We start from the raw sequence: 15,391 nt of genomic DNA, 5'->3' as shown, positions 1-15,391 counted from the left end.
CTTGCATAGGGACATTGACACTTTCAGTGGATAAGGTTGATCTTTTTTTTGGAATGTCTTTGTTCTGAGCAAGGTTTGCCAGTTTCTTCTTTTTTTCCCTGATGAGAACTTGTTGATTTTTTCTGTAGAAATATTCCAATTGTGTTTCCAATTTTTTAGCTTCAGGTGCAAGTTGTAGAAGATTCTGGAGTGAGGATTGCCTCTGGTCGTATATTCTTTGTTTAATTCCATATAGCTGATGAATTAGGATGTTACGTAGTTTCTCACTGCTTTGTCTGCAGATGTTCTCAGCTGCTGGTGAGTTGTAGGTCGTTGAAAGTGGGTTCTTAATGCCGATTCCCTTCGGGATGAGGTTCATTTTCTTACACCGGGTAAGAAAAAATATATCACTGTTGATCTGAGTTTCTTTTCTAATCAGTTTGATTATTTGCTTCTTTAAGAGGCTGTATTCGGTATCCGCAAAATTATTAAAGACCTACAGCTGATATTCTCAGAAGACCCCATGCTGAAAAAAATATTCCCTTAGCCCCCAATACTGGCATTCAAACAACCACCAAACCTGAGGAAAAGATTAGTGTGCAGCAAACTGGCCCCAGAACAGGAGCATACACAGAATGGCACTGTACCATGCAACAAATCCCGCTGCAAACTTTGCCAACATATGTGACAGTAACACAGCCAGTCACAACAACAAAACATACATCATCAAAGACTCTTACTCATGTACATCGGCAAACGTGGTGTACATGATACGATGCTCTGCATGTGACAAAGGGTGCTACATTGGAGAAACTGGGCTTAAGCTGCACCTTAGAATGAACCTGCACCGAAGCTCCATCAAAAACCATGAGGAAGACAAATATTGCACCCCGGTAGGACATAATTTCACACAGAACAATCACTCCATCCATAACCTAAAAATTAAAGTACTCAAAGGAAATTTCAGAGACTCTCAGGAAAGAAAAACATTTGAGATGAAAATGATTACACATTTCAACACCATAAAAGAGGGACTTAATGTGGATTCTGGTTTCCTTACACACTACCAGAACTTCATATGAACTTCATCTAGTCATCCAATGTCTAATTGCTGTTATCTTTGATGTTTTACTGTGGTTATTGGTTTCCCTAAGTTTATTTGTTTTACCAGTAAATGTTAATTCATGTAAACTATTTTTTTTAATAAAAGCTATGATTGAGAAAAATATTTTTTTTGTTTTTATTTCTTGTATTTTCCAACCTGTCCCCCAGTTACGCACATCTGCCCCCAGGCTTGCCACTCCAATATGGCACTGTGGCCCATGATATGCCTTTTAACCCTCTATATGCCACTGTGCCCCATGGTATGCCTTTTGACCCCCTATGTGCCACTCTGCCTCCAGAAATGCCTTATACCCCTATATCCCATTCTGGCATTTAGGGGGTTAAAATGCATATTATGGGGCAGAGTGGCATATAGGGAGGTATAAGGCATTTCAGGAGGCAGAGTGGCATTAAGGGAGTTAAAAGGCATTGTATAGAGCACTCTGCCTCCAGAAATGCCTTATACCCCTATATGCCACTCTGGCATTTAGGGGGTTAAAAGGCATATTATGGGGCAGAGTGGCATATACGGAGGTATAAGGCATTTCAGGAGGCAGAGTGCTCTATTAAATGCCCCCTTAACGCCACTCCAGAAATGCCCTATGCCCCCATTTAACACACACACACCCTATACCCCCATTTAACACACACACTCACTCTCTCTCTCCCCCCCCCTCTCTCACCCCCCTTCCCTCTCTCTCACCCCCCTTTCCCCTCTCTCCCCTCTCAGCCCTCTCTTACCGGTGCGTCCAGCCGGGGCAGCGCCTTCCGCGTCGCCTTCCGCTGCAGCCGGAAGGAGGTGGAGTTGGCAGCGGGGGTTTGTATGCGTCCGTTGCGTATACTTTCCCCGGCTGTCAGAGATCAGAGTTCCCCGCACCGGTGCGGGGAACTCTGATCTCTGACAGTCGGGGAAGGTCTACGCGACGGACGCAGACAACCCCCGCTGCTAGCCACACCTCCTTCCGGCTGCAGAGGACGTTGTCTACGCGGATCGCATAGACGTCAACCCGCTGCACCGGCAATACAGCAGGAAGCACCGGTAAGTGTGTGTGTGTGTATGATGGGGGGGGGGTGAGACAGGAGGATCCAGGTCCCCTGCAGCGGTGCGGGGGATCTGGATCTTAGTCTCCTAATCAGACCTCTATTTGAGGTCTGATTAGAAGAAGACCCCCGATTAGAAGACGAGGGGTATTTTTCAGAGCATTTGCTCTGAAAAAAACCTCGTCTTATAATCGAGCAAATACGGTATTTGACTCAAATTGGTATATGCGGTTTTCACCTTTTTTTTTTTCAAAAAAATTTTTTTTTACAAATCTATGCCTCCTTTGATGTTTTATCAATTGCATTTGTCACATTAAAAAAAAATCTAAAGCAATCATCTAAAAAGCACCAGTGCATACGTTAAATTACCATTAATCACATTAACTCTGTCCCCAGTTTCCCATAGGCATATTTGTCACTAAATAGCTTCCCATAATCCCATGTTTAGTGACAAAGATGCCTATGGGAAACTGGGGACAGAATTTGCCTTTGCCCTCAGTTTCCCATAGGCATCTTTGTCACTAAACATGGGACTATGGGAAGCTATTTAGTGACAAAGATGCCTATAGGAAATTGGGGACAAAGTTTGCCTTTGCCCCCATAGCCATCTTTATCCCAGCCTCCCACTGCCAAGCATGCCCCCAGTTACTATAACTTACGTGACCGAAGACCCAGATGTGCACTCTGTCGGATTCCCGCTGTCAAACATCAGTGCGATGCAGACAACCCCGCTGCTGCTGGCGGCTCCACCCACCCTCCTCACTGAACGGGACTGGCACCACCCACAAAGGTCAATGAGAAGCGCTGGTGCCGCACACGAAAGTTATTGAGGAACGCCGGCTGACTCGCTTCTATTTCGAATCGTCAGGGGTGGCATTTTAAGAAGCCGTCCCCGTTGATCCGAAATAGAATTGAGTCAGCTGGCCAGTGCAACTTGGTGACCTTCGTGGGCGGTGACAGCCTCGTTCAGTGAGGAGGGTGGGAGGAGCCGCCTCAGCAGCGGGGTTGTCTGCATCGTTGTCTGCTGCCGGAAAGGAGGATCCAAGTCCCCTGCAGTGCCGCGGGGGATTGGGATCCTAAACCCAATTATATGCTGCACAACCACTTTAAGTGTGGGGGGGGCAGCCTATAATAGGGTAATTAAGAACCGGTTCGCGCAAACTGATCGTATTTTTTGTTTGTTTGTTTTTTTTAAGAACCGGCTGAATCCCACCACATGCGTAAAAGTAATAATTTTAAACCTTAAGGACAATCGGGGTTCTTACTCGTAGTATATTGAGGGACAATGGCTCTTTTAACATTTTTCAGTGTTGCTGTTTAGCTGTGATTTTCTTCTTTCTCATTTTGTGCTCTCACACATTTATTGTTTTTTTTCAGGACAAACAGGGCTTTCTTTAGATACCATTATTTTTATCATATCTAATTTACTATAAAAAAAAATTGATAAAACGTTGATTTTTTTTTTTTGTAAAAAAAAATTACTTTTTCTCACTTTTTAACCCCTTAAGGACCGGGCTCACTTTTCGTTTTGTACCCTGTGGGACCGAGGCTGTTTTGACGCTTTTGTGGTGCTTGTGTTCAGCTGTAATTTTCTCCTCACCCATTTAGTGTACCCACATAAGTTATATATTGTTTTTTTCAGGACAAGATGGGCTTTCTTCAGATACCATTATTTTGATCGTATCATCTTGTTTACTAAAAAAATTAAAAAAACATGGTGAAAAATTAAAAAAAAAACATTTTATGACTTTTATTTGAAAAATCTTTTACTCACCTAAAAAAGCAAGTTAAAAAACTAGCTAAATAGATTCTACTACTTGTCCTGAGTTTAGAAATACCCAGTCTGCCTCCATCTCCTCTTTGGAATATCTTTGAAGCCGGTTAACTCAATTTAACTCAGTCAAACCATATATTTTTGAAAACTACACACTCCAGGGTATTCCAAATGCTGTTATTTTAACCCTTTCCATGCACCAATTATACAACTACACTTTGTCAAACTTTGTAATAGTAATTTTTTTTATTTTTTTTTTTCACACAAATTGTACTTTAGTTATAGATATACAGGTTCTGGTATATGTCACTGTCAAACACCCCAATGTGTGTTCAGGAACATCTCCTGAGTGCAGTGATACCCGACATGCATGGGTTTGTCGTGTTGTTTGAGATTTAAAATGCCACATTTGGGAAGTGCGCTTTTTTTCTCCATTTTGGTCAGTCTGTACCTATGCGCTATCTTTGAGCTCGGCCACTCCAATTTACCCCATCAGCCATTTTTTTTTTATATTAGACACCCCTTGGGTATTGAAGTGCTTTTATTTTAACTCTTTGTTGAGATTTTTGAGAAATTTTAGCACTTTCTCAAAATAATAAACTTTATTTTTTTTATTTTATTTTTTTAATACTTTTTTAAATATTTTTTTTACACATTTTGCTGGCACTGGATGGTTCATCTAGTGACATCACTGCATAATTATTTTTAAATGTTAGCACATTTTTTTCCCATTTTTTTTTTAATTTTTGAATATTTTACTAATCACATTGTGATTAGAAAGCTGGGCTCCATTGACTTGCATGGTTGAATGCAGTACCTGTATTCAACCTGCAAGTGGAGCCAGAGTTCTCTAGAGGGTCTGGAGACCCTCTAGCGAACTTTTAAAACTTGATTGTTTTTTTTTTTTTTTTTACAGGGCGGCCGCCATCTTGCTGATGGCGAAGAATCACTTCCTAAGGTTATTTAATTTTTTGACGGTTCAGGATCGTCAAAGGTCATTTAGTGACCGTTATGTCATGACGGTCCTGAACCGGCAAAGGTCATTAAGGGGTTAAACAAATGACGCGATGATGTCACAGCGCAACTTTATTAATAACTGACAATTGTCAGTTAAAGCGGTATGGGGGCATTCTGCTTAGATGCCTGTATCTCAGGCATCTAAGCAGCTACAGACACCCAACATATACCGTTGGAAAGGTAATCGGTAAAAAATATTAAGTTAAAAAAATAAGTAAAAAAAAAAGTAAAAAAAATGATTTGGGGGTCTCTAAAGGCAGATAAATAAAGATCAAAATTGCCTGGAGACCCCCTAATTAAATTATCTAAACATAAACTAGTTTAACTTTAAAAAAAAATAAAATAAGTTTAAGTATTCTAGCTAAATGATCACTGTGGTAGCCAATGTTACCACGGTGATCATATAGCTATGAAAAGTCACATTCCCTTTTTAAAAATGGCCGATACTAAATTTTAACCCCATGATCCCTTTGATCATGGGGTTAAATTTAGCCAATGGTAGAGGAAGGCAATTTTTGAAATCCTGATGAACTGCAAATATTATTAAAATCAGCCATTTAGCCTGTGCGGTACGTGAGTAACCATCTCATCGCTGGAGTGCCTTGCATTTTTTACTGCAAAAACTTATTTTTGCTGTAAAAGTGATTTTTTTTCTTCCTTTACCATCATTTCTTTGGGATTGTAAGGGGAAAGAATGGTGTGTGCTTCTGTGAGTGAATGTATGGAAAGTATGGTGTGTGCTTCTGCAAGTGAATGGAGATATGAAAGGCGTGTGAATGGTAAGTAATTAGGGTTGAAGCCTTGGCGTGGCATTATTGCTCACGTAGGAAGTTAAATTATGGCACAAAAAGTACACATTTGCAAAAACTACACCCCTTGGCGCATCAAATGAGGGGCTGCATGTGTTTCTAGTACAAACCTGGAGTGCGCAAGACACAAATGAACATGTCGCTATGGTTAGAAAAAACATATTTTCTAGCCAAAGTGACATATTCCATCATTATTTGTGCACTCAACTTTTGTCCTAGAAATACATGTAACCCCTCATTTGAAGCTCCAAGAGGTGTAGTTTCTTGAAATGTATACTTTATGTACCCTAATTTAACTTCCCAGATGTCTAGACCACTTTAACTTCAGATATAGCAGATTGGAGAATCTTGTCAAAAATTGTCTTAAAACATTTAGGGGTGATGCCTGCATTTAGACAGCTCTAGACAGCTGAAAAGTTAAATTATGGTACATGAAGTATATACCGTATTTATCGGCGTATAACACGCACTGGTGTATAACACGCACCCCCATTTTTGAACAAAAAAACTGAACAAAAAAAACTCCATCAGAATCACTGCTATCTGGGAAACCACACACACACAGTAAGACACACACACACTCAGACACACACACCCTAACCCCCCTTCTCAGGATCTCCCCTCTCTCTCCCTAACCCCACCCCGGTCACTTACCTTCAACTCCTGTGTTGGAAGCGTGAGGCGTTTGTCTCGGGTGCCGGCGCTCACTGCTGAGCGCCGGCACCCGAGACAAACGCCTCACGCTTCCAACACAAGAGTTGAAGAGCTGAGGCAGGCGGCGGAGGCTGGCGGCAGGCGGCAGGCGGCGGCCGCCAGCAGAGGAGTCCTGGATTTCTGTCAGTCAGGGGGGGCCCGAGAGTTGCTGAAGACGACCGCTCGGCACCCCTTGGGCCCCCCCTGACTGGCAGAACTCCAGGGCCCGGTCGCAGTTGCGACCCCGGTAGTTCCGCCACTGGCTCTAGGATTTATCGGCGTATAACACGCAGGTAGGATTTCAGCTTCAAATTTTAGTTAAAAAAGTGCGTGTTATACGCCGATAAATACGGTATTTGCAGAAACTACACCCCTTGGCGCATCGAATGAGGGGCTGCATGTATTCGTAGCACAAGACTGGAGTGCGCAAGACATAAATGAACTTGTCGCTTTTAATTAATTTTTTTTTTTATTTTTAGAAGTGTGATATTCACTTATTTGTTGTGCACGTCAGATTTGTGATACAAATACAACTAAGACCTCATTTGTTGAAGCTGGGGGTCTAGTTTCTAAAAATATATAGTTTTGTTGGCATATTTTAACATCCCGGGCTTCTAGAGCTGTTTAATTGACGGCAGCCATGCATTAAATTTAAAGATGTCTTTTGTGATAGTCTAATAAATTTAACTTTTAGCTATAAAATATTAGAAAAACACAGTCTACTGTTCTCAATTTCTGTTTATTTTAGACCGGTTACCTACTACAAATATTTAGCAACTCAGCTTTTGATATTAGAGTTTAGAAAAATAACATTACAAACTAGTTTTTATTGAGTCGGAAGTGAAAAATTACACTTTTTTTCCCATTTTTGGCTTTGTTTTGCAAACCTAATGAGACATACACATATAAAAATGGTATATTTGGAATCTGCTGGGTATGCTGAAAAAAACAATATATGGTTTGTATAATTTATTCTCAAGAAATGTACTTCTAAACGCGTTTAAACGTGAGATGCACCAAAATGCCGAAAACCAGCATAGCACCAGGGTGGGAAATGGCTTAGCAGCCAAGGGGTTAATAAAAACTATGATTGAGAAAAATGCATTTTTTGTTTTTATTTCCCCTATTTAACAACCTGCCCCCCAGTTATGCACATCTGCCCCACACTTTGCTACCCCCCCCGATATGCCTTATACCCCCCCCACATGCCTTCCCCCAGAGATTTATGATGGCAATATCCAGACACCGTGCCGCCCCCTTAGAAACATTGGTGTTGAAACAACTTACCCATACATTGGTTTGGCGCCTCTTGAATCAAGAGACTGGAGAGTTTGAGTTGCAGGGCCTGTCTTCCGGTCATCTATTCTTAAATATCCTGGATGATGGTGTGGGGGTTCACTTATACCTGGAATTCTTTGGTACCTAAGAATGCAGGGGAGGCTGAGCTACATCCCTTAGAGATCAGATTAGATTTAATGATTTATTTTGAGAGGACTGCTCCATTCTACGATCCAGGAGGCAAATACTCCAAAGGCTCTTCGCCTCCTTTGGGACTTTAGGCCCATTCTATAAGATATTTTAGAGCCACCTCTTGGGCTCACACCATGCTTTTGTTAAGTATTAAAGACTTGTTGCCTCATCAATGTTTTGCCGTCAATTTCATTTAGTTTTTTTCCCCCACCCTTATACCTTTTTTTATATATCATATGTCAATGTTGCGGGGATTACAGGGAAACGATAAGTTGTTACCTGGGAATTTATTTTCTGCATGTGTCCCCTTGCAGCACCCTTTTGCCCCTCCAAATAAAGTTTTTCTCTGCAAATTTTTTTGTTATTCAACTGAGGAGACGGTTGGGAGGGGCATGTCTTTATTTCCCTGCCATACCTGGAGGAGAAGTTGCCTAACCTATATCATTGCTGCCGGGATGCACAAGCAAAAGGAATTTCCAGGAATGTCATTTTTGTAGATGTATACAATGCAGCTGAAATACTGAAGTCACATTTTCTTTTGGTGTGGTGTATGGTTAAAGGTCATTGAGCTTTGTAAATGGAAATACAAATTACATTTTCCTTATTTTCTTCTGCAACAGTATTTTTTTCTTAAATTCACTGTGTTGTATCATCTGGAAGATTTTGTATTGTATATTTTATTTTTATTTGAGGCATGTATCTTCTTGCTATATTACAATTGTACATATTATGAATTATTTATATCAATGCATTGTACAAGCAATTTACAACAGCTTTTTATTATTATTATTATTATCCTTTATTTATATAGCTCCAACAGTTTACGCAGCGCTTAATACAATACATAAATTCAAGGGATATGACAAGACAAGAATTGACAGACTAAGACAAACCGATACATTAGGTGGAGAGAGCCCTGCTCGCAAGCTTACAATCTAGAGGGAAATGGGGTGACAAACATAAGGCATAGAGAAAGGGTGAGAGGTATTGTGGTGGTATTAATGACAAGGAAGTTCTAGCAGCTAAGCTGGTATGCTTCTCTGAAGAAGTGGGTTTTTAGATGTTTCTTGAATGTTGGGAGGGAGGGAGAATGCTGAAGGTTCCTTGGGAGTAGATTCCAGAGATATGGGGCAGCTCGAGTGAAATCTTGTAGACGGGAAAAGGAAGAGGTGATGAGTGAGGAGGAGAGCCTTAGCCCATGGGAGGAACGTAGGGATCGAGTAGGAGAGTATTTGCTAATGAGGTCAGAAATGTACGGAGGAGCAGTATTATGGATGGCCTTATATGTCAGTACCAGGATCTTAAATTTAATTCTAAAGGTAATTGGGAGCCAGTGGAGGGTTTCACAGAGGGGGGGAAGCAGAAGAGGAGCCTAGCAGCGGCATTTAGAATAGACTGTAGAGGAGAGAGTCGAGACAGTGGAGTGCCAACCAGAAGAGTGTTGCAGTAGTCAAGACGGGAAATGAAAAGGGAATGAACCAGGGTTTTTGTGGATTCTTGGGTGAGGAATGGGCGGATACGAGAGATGTTTTTTAGGTGCTGACATTATTGTTATTTTTCTTTTGTTTTTGAGTATGCAATATGACTTCTATTTGAAAGACACACAATTTCAAGGTTCCTCAGGTTGGACCTGCCCATGTACACTAAACTTAATTTAGAAAGCTTGGAAAAACATGAATAGATTTCGATTCCTAAATAATGTCCCTTACTAATATTTTACATCTTTCTCACACAGGTATTGCTTTCACAGACCTACCTGTAAGTATAAAGGACAAGGTAACTTTTATTATCTTGATCGAAAACAAAACATCATTTTATGATATGAATAAAAACAAATGCATGTTATAATGGTTCCCTTATGCATTTAATGCGCTGCCTTTTAAGTATTCTGAACGGTTTATTAAAGAATCAAAAACTCTGTATGCCTATCCTAAGGGGAAAAGGGACAAGAGCCTTCCTCTGAAGAGCACAGCACGCAAACTCAAATACACCTATGTCTATGTGTCTAAGACATGCACAGAAAGACATGCAATGTCTAGTTAGGACCGAAAATATTTGGGCACCAACACAAGTCTTGTTTATTTTAGCTGTTTACCAAAATAAATTTAAGTTACAGTTCAATAATAATTAAGGGCTTAAAGTGCAGTCTCTCAGCTTTAATTTGAGGATATTCACATCTAAATTGAAGAAAATGTTTAGGAATTACATCCCTTTCAGGGGACCAAAGTAATTGGACAATTAACTAAAAAGCTGTTTCATAGACATGCGTGGGCTATTCCTTTTTGTTATTGTCACATTTGGAAGCTGTTGTGAACCCACAACATGCGGTTTTAGGAGCTCCCAATGGAAGTTAAACAGGCCATTCATAGGCTGCAAAAAAGTAAAAATCCATGACAGTGATAGCAGGAACATTAGGAGTGGCCAAATCAAAATGTAATGCACTGGTGAGCTCTGCAACACAAAAATGCCTGGACGTGCACGGAACAGCAACAGTAATGATCGTAGGATTGTAGGATCCTTTGTGTAGAAAAAAAGAAAAAAAAACCCTTGAATTAAAGCTGAAAGTCTACACTTCAGTTGCATCTCGGTTGTTTATTTCAAAACCATTGTGGTGGCGATTATAGCATATTACCGCTGACAAAACCAATATTGAGGTAAAACAGGAACTGGCATTATTAGCAGCACACAGATATTGATAATAACATGATTATATTAAGACAGACAATACCCTGCCCAGACTGCCTGGCATCATAGACCAGTCACCATAGCCAGCAATACCCGCGCAACAAAATGTCACTGACTTTGGGGTGATCCTCGATGGGGTGGTGGAAATCCAGGGGTACCCACGGCTAGCTCAGGGGCCTAGGATGTCTGTCCCCAACCCCCCCTGATCCATGGGCAGGACGCCGAGCAACAATGATGGAATGGTCCCCAGGTGCGGTCCGAGATATAGCCAAACGAGTTGTATGACCATGATTACTAAACCCTGGTCTCCAGGTGGCATGAAGAAAACAAAGGTTCCCAACTGTAAGCCTGAATCCGTGTGTTTCTAGCCCAGGATAGTTCCCATCACAGACAGCCTTTGAGGGTAGCATAGGGCTGAGCACACTAATCTCCGTCCCTTTATTTAACAGCTTTTAACAAATTATTTAATCAATGACTCTTTAAGGCACAGATCATTGATCAGTCTCACCAATGTCAGTGACCTTATGTGTGGTGGATGCATATTATACACAGGTACTTTTTTCCTGCTAAATTGAGTTATACTCGCATATTTTGCCCAAGATTCTGGTTTATGTAAATATTGGAAATGAGTCAAATACAGACCTTGTGTCTTTGTGTGTCAGGGTTTGTATTAGTGTATATTATTTTGCTTGCTGTGTATTGCTGAATGATTCTATGTAACTATAAGCTTGCTGCACTTTATAATCTTTGGATACTGTTAAATTCAAGTTGTGTTCTTTTAATATTACATATCCACCAGCCCTGTAACATGCTGATTGAAAACTTTCTCATTGTACCGTGTTTAAATTATCTGCTGTCTTTGGGAATATGTATTCGTGGAATCATATGTTTTAATAGCATTTATCAGTTTTTTGTAGTTAGGTACTTTTATGTACTCTATTTAAATACTTTCCTGTACCACTGTGAAATTCCGGTTGTAATTTTTACAAAATAGAATTAAAAAATACCCTTTCATAAATAATGTGAAAGCATAAATACTTAGCCAGCATTTAGAATCAGCTGGAGGTATTAGGGCAAACTTTACACATAACTAGATGTACAGCTACAGACCATGCTGAATGTTATGTTAAAATATACCATTGTAAAGGCATTCATAATCTCATTATTTCCTCAGTCCAACCTTTACCCTACTGTGGGTCTTCAGACTCCAGGAGAAATTGTGGATGCAAACTTTGGTCAGCACCCCTTTGTTTTCGACATTGAAGACTACATGAGAGAGTGGAGAGCTAAAATCCAGAGCACCGTCAAACAATACCCAATAGGTGATCGCCTGGGGGAATGGCAGGCAATGCTACAAAAGTAAATATATTTTAATGAAATCATTAATCAGTGTGACATTTAGAAAATCTTATCAATATAACAGTGCATTATACAAGGTCAATCCTTCTTGCAGATGAAACAGACCAGATGTCACCCTTTATGCGGCATAGTAAAATAAAACGTCTCCCATTATTCCTTTACATTAATACAGTATATTGCTATTCTTTTGTTTAGGTTAAGCTTGTTAACCCATTAAGGCAGCCTTCGTAAGAGAATGGTGACCCCAGGGCTTCCCACGCTTTGTTTCTGTGCTTCTGTTTATTGATGTTTCTATTACTTATTGTATAAAGCTGCAGATTCTCTTGTAAATACATTATTGATTTAGTTCATTTAGTAAAACTGGGCTGTTACTGGCTTTGCACATGTTAGGGTCAGTAATCTGAGTAACTTCTCTTTGTAAATTAAGGGGTTTCTTCTAACGATAAAAATTACAAATATATAAATGAAGAACCGTGGTTACCGTGTTTGCTCGATTTATAAGACGTCCGCATCTCCATGGACATAGCTTCCGCAAAAATGGTGACGCTATCTCCCCGATCAGAGTAGAAGGACATCACCGCAAGTGCCGCCAAAAAAAATCCTACCCTATAGGAAAAAAGTTTTACTAGTAAATATTCACATGCAAACTATTTTTTTTATATTAAATAAAAACGGATTGAGAAAAATGCATTCCTTGTTTAGATTTTTTGCCCCACAGTTATGCACATCTGCCCCCAGATATGCCTTATACCCTCCTATATGCCACTCTGCCTCCCTGAAATGCATCTCTGGTCTTGTCCTCCATGCTCCAGACTCCCTATTGTCTAGCGGGGGCAGCCGGTGGACGTCTTCGAGATGCGCGCAGACAACCTCTTCAGCTACACGGCACTTCCACAGGGGCTTCTATGATGGAGCACTGGTGGAATTGTCGGGTAGCAGTGGAGGTTGTCTGCACGCATCGCGCCGATGACCCTCGGCTGCCAGCGAGAAGGATCCAGGTCCCTTGCAGCATTTCGGGGGGTCATCCTCGCTGGCATCTGGTGAATGTCTATGTGATGCGGGCAGACAACCTCTGCTTCCCCAGAGACTTCTATGATTGAGCACCGGAAGGTCATGTCACGTCAGTGCTTCATCATAGAAGCCCCGGGTAGCAGTGGAGGTTTTCTGCGCGCATCGCCATCTGAAAAAACTTGTCTTATATTCCAGCAAATACGGTAGTATTAATAACATAATGTATGCGGTTGAAGTTAAAATGCATCGTAGGCTTTTCTCTGCCTAATTTGAGTTATTTCTAGTGGTGAGCGCATGTTCTGTTAGAGGATATCTGGCATTTTTGAGTTAACAAGCATTATATCTTTTTGGAAATTAACTTAACACCTGTTTTCTCCATTGTCATGTCTAGTATGGTATCTTCCTATCTGGTTCATTATGGCTATTGTGCTACGGCTGTTGCCTTTGCTAGAGTGACTGAAACAAAAATCGCAGAGGAACAGAGTGCCATTAAGAACCGACAAAGTAAGATTCTCTGGTCATAATGATTGAAGAACTATATATGTGTGTGTGTATGTATGTATGTATATATATATATATGTATGTATATGTATGTATGTATATGTATGTATGTATGTATATGTATGTATGTATATATATATATATGTATATATATATATATATATATATATGTATATAATAGAATATACAAATATATGTATGTGTGTTTGTGTGTACATTATTGAAAGCACAGTAGTGCTGAATTAGTCAAATAGTCTGGCCAGAATCTATTCAATCCCTACAAACAACTGTATATGCAAATCCTTTTCTGAGACCCAAACTGCAGATTTTATTTTCATATGCCTTGAAAACTTTTGTCAGAACACCAGCCAAACCCTCTAAATGGTTTGCCACCCATAATCCCAAAGCAATGCTCTGTTTCTGTCTCTCTTGGTCTCTGTCCTTCTTATGGTGTTTGAAAACTGGAAAGAGACAGCACAGTAAGAAACAATGAGCCTTTGGCCCCCAAAAATGTATTGTCACATTTTAGACAGTTCTCCATGACATGGAATTGCTTTAATTGTTCACACTTAAGAATTCCATCTGGGAAGACCATAATTTGTCTTGGGGAAAGCTGACACAGTAGTTAAGATCCCCCTTGAACACAGTTGTATTTCATAGCCCTGTTCAACTGCCTAAAATTATCTAAACTGCATGTACATTATAAGTTGTGGTTTCATAAAAGCTAACAAGCTAAGTTATCAGTCAGTCATTTGCTTTGCAGAATATACACAAAAATGTTTATGGTTCAGACAAAAAAGTGACCCCAGGTTGCCACAATAAGATGATTATGCAACAGTGTGCATTGCTTGATTTCAGATATAAAGATGCACTGCTATACATCATTTTATCAGATAATATCACTATTGTGTATTTATTCATTAATCATGGCTATAAATTCTATGTGACGAGGTGAGGGGCACACTTCAGCTGCCTGTTGGGAGTACCAGGATTTTCCTATCCTACCCCAGGAACCATGAGCCCTAGTTATGTCTCTTATTTGTGAACCTACTTTTGGAAAAGGGTAGCCTAGAACTGTAGACATTGAGAATGCTTATTTATTTTTATTTTACTTAGGAATACAGAAGCTGGTTCTAGCAGGCAGAGTGGGTGAAGCTATTGAAGCGACACATCAGTTGTATCCTGGACTCCTAGAACACAACCCTAATCTTCTCTTCATGTTAAAGTAAATGCACAATCCTCAAATTCAAAGATGGGTACAAGATGCATTGGGGTATCAGCATTCATAGTTTGATTTCTTCATTGTAATATTGATTAAATCTCATTTTAAAATTGATTTATTTCCTGGTAATGGCTGGCAGAAGGTATCCATAGCAAACTATATCCATTAGACATGTAAAAATGCTTTGGACAAGTTTTTCTGTTTGTTTTTGGCCCAATTGTTTTCAGGGAAACTATTTTTGTTCCCTCCCCATTTAAGTTCAGCCAAAAAAATCTTCATTCGATCTTGCTCTCGATCACACTCTCTCTAAATGTTTTCCTACCTTCTCTGCTGACCACTGATGACAATTTCTGCATCTTCTTACTTTTCCCTTTTTTCTCTTTTCAATAATCTTCTTTCTTCGTCCGCATCTCCATGGACATAGCTTCCGCAAAAACGGTGACGTCGTCTCCCCGATCAGGGCAGAAGGACGTCACCGCAAGTGCCGCCATATTGTCCTTAGTTGGTGCTTTCAGTGATGCCCTCTTCCCCAATTGGATGAAGAGGGAGGACGACACAGCAGTGCCACCATTTTAGCGGAAGTTGCTGTATTATATCCGCAAAGATGCATGGACTCAACTCAGATTTTCTGGCACCAAGACGTTAGCAGCAGATCCTTTAAGTCCTCTCAGTTGTGAGGTGGGGCCCCCATGGATGCATCCTGGTGTCATGTGTTCTCCAGTTATG

The 15,391-nt window shown here is 40.4% G+C and overlaps 1 protein-coding gene across 2 annotated transcripts in view; it reads left to right on the top strand.

The window, feature by feature from the left end:
- Nucleotides 1-15,391, top strand: part of RANBP10 (RAN binding protein 10) — a 78,441-nt gene that overhangs the window by 36,329 nt on the left and 26,721 nt on the right. For both annotated transcript variants that reach the window (XM_053449725.1, XM_053449724.1), the window contains exons 5-8: nucleotides 9,623-9,645; nucleotides 11,747-11,931; nucleotides 13,334-13,446; nucleotides 14,560-14,668. In XM_053449725.1, the coding sequence (XP_053305700.1) occupies nucleotides 9,623-9,645; nucleotides 11,747-11,931; nucleotides 13,334-13,446; nucleotides 14,560-14,668 (430 nt within the window). The remainder of the gene's footprint in view (nucleotides 1-9,622; nucleotides 9,646-11,746; nucleotides 11,932-13,333; nucleotides 13,447-14,559; nucleotides 14,669-15,391) is intronic.

This window comes from Spea bombifrons, chromosome 10 (assembly GCF_027358695.1).
Source record: "Spea bombifrons isolate aSpeBom1 chromosome 10, aSpeBom1.2.pri, whole genome shotgun sequence".
NCBI classification, from domain to species: Eukaryota; Metazoa; Chordata; class Amphibia; order Anura; family Pelobatidae; genus Spea; species Spea bombifrons.
The sequence above is the reverse complement of the archived record's forward strand: the minus strand, read 5'-3'. Positions and strand labels throughout refer to the sequence as shown.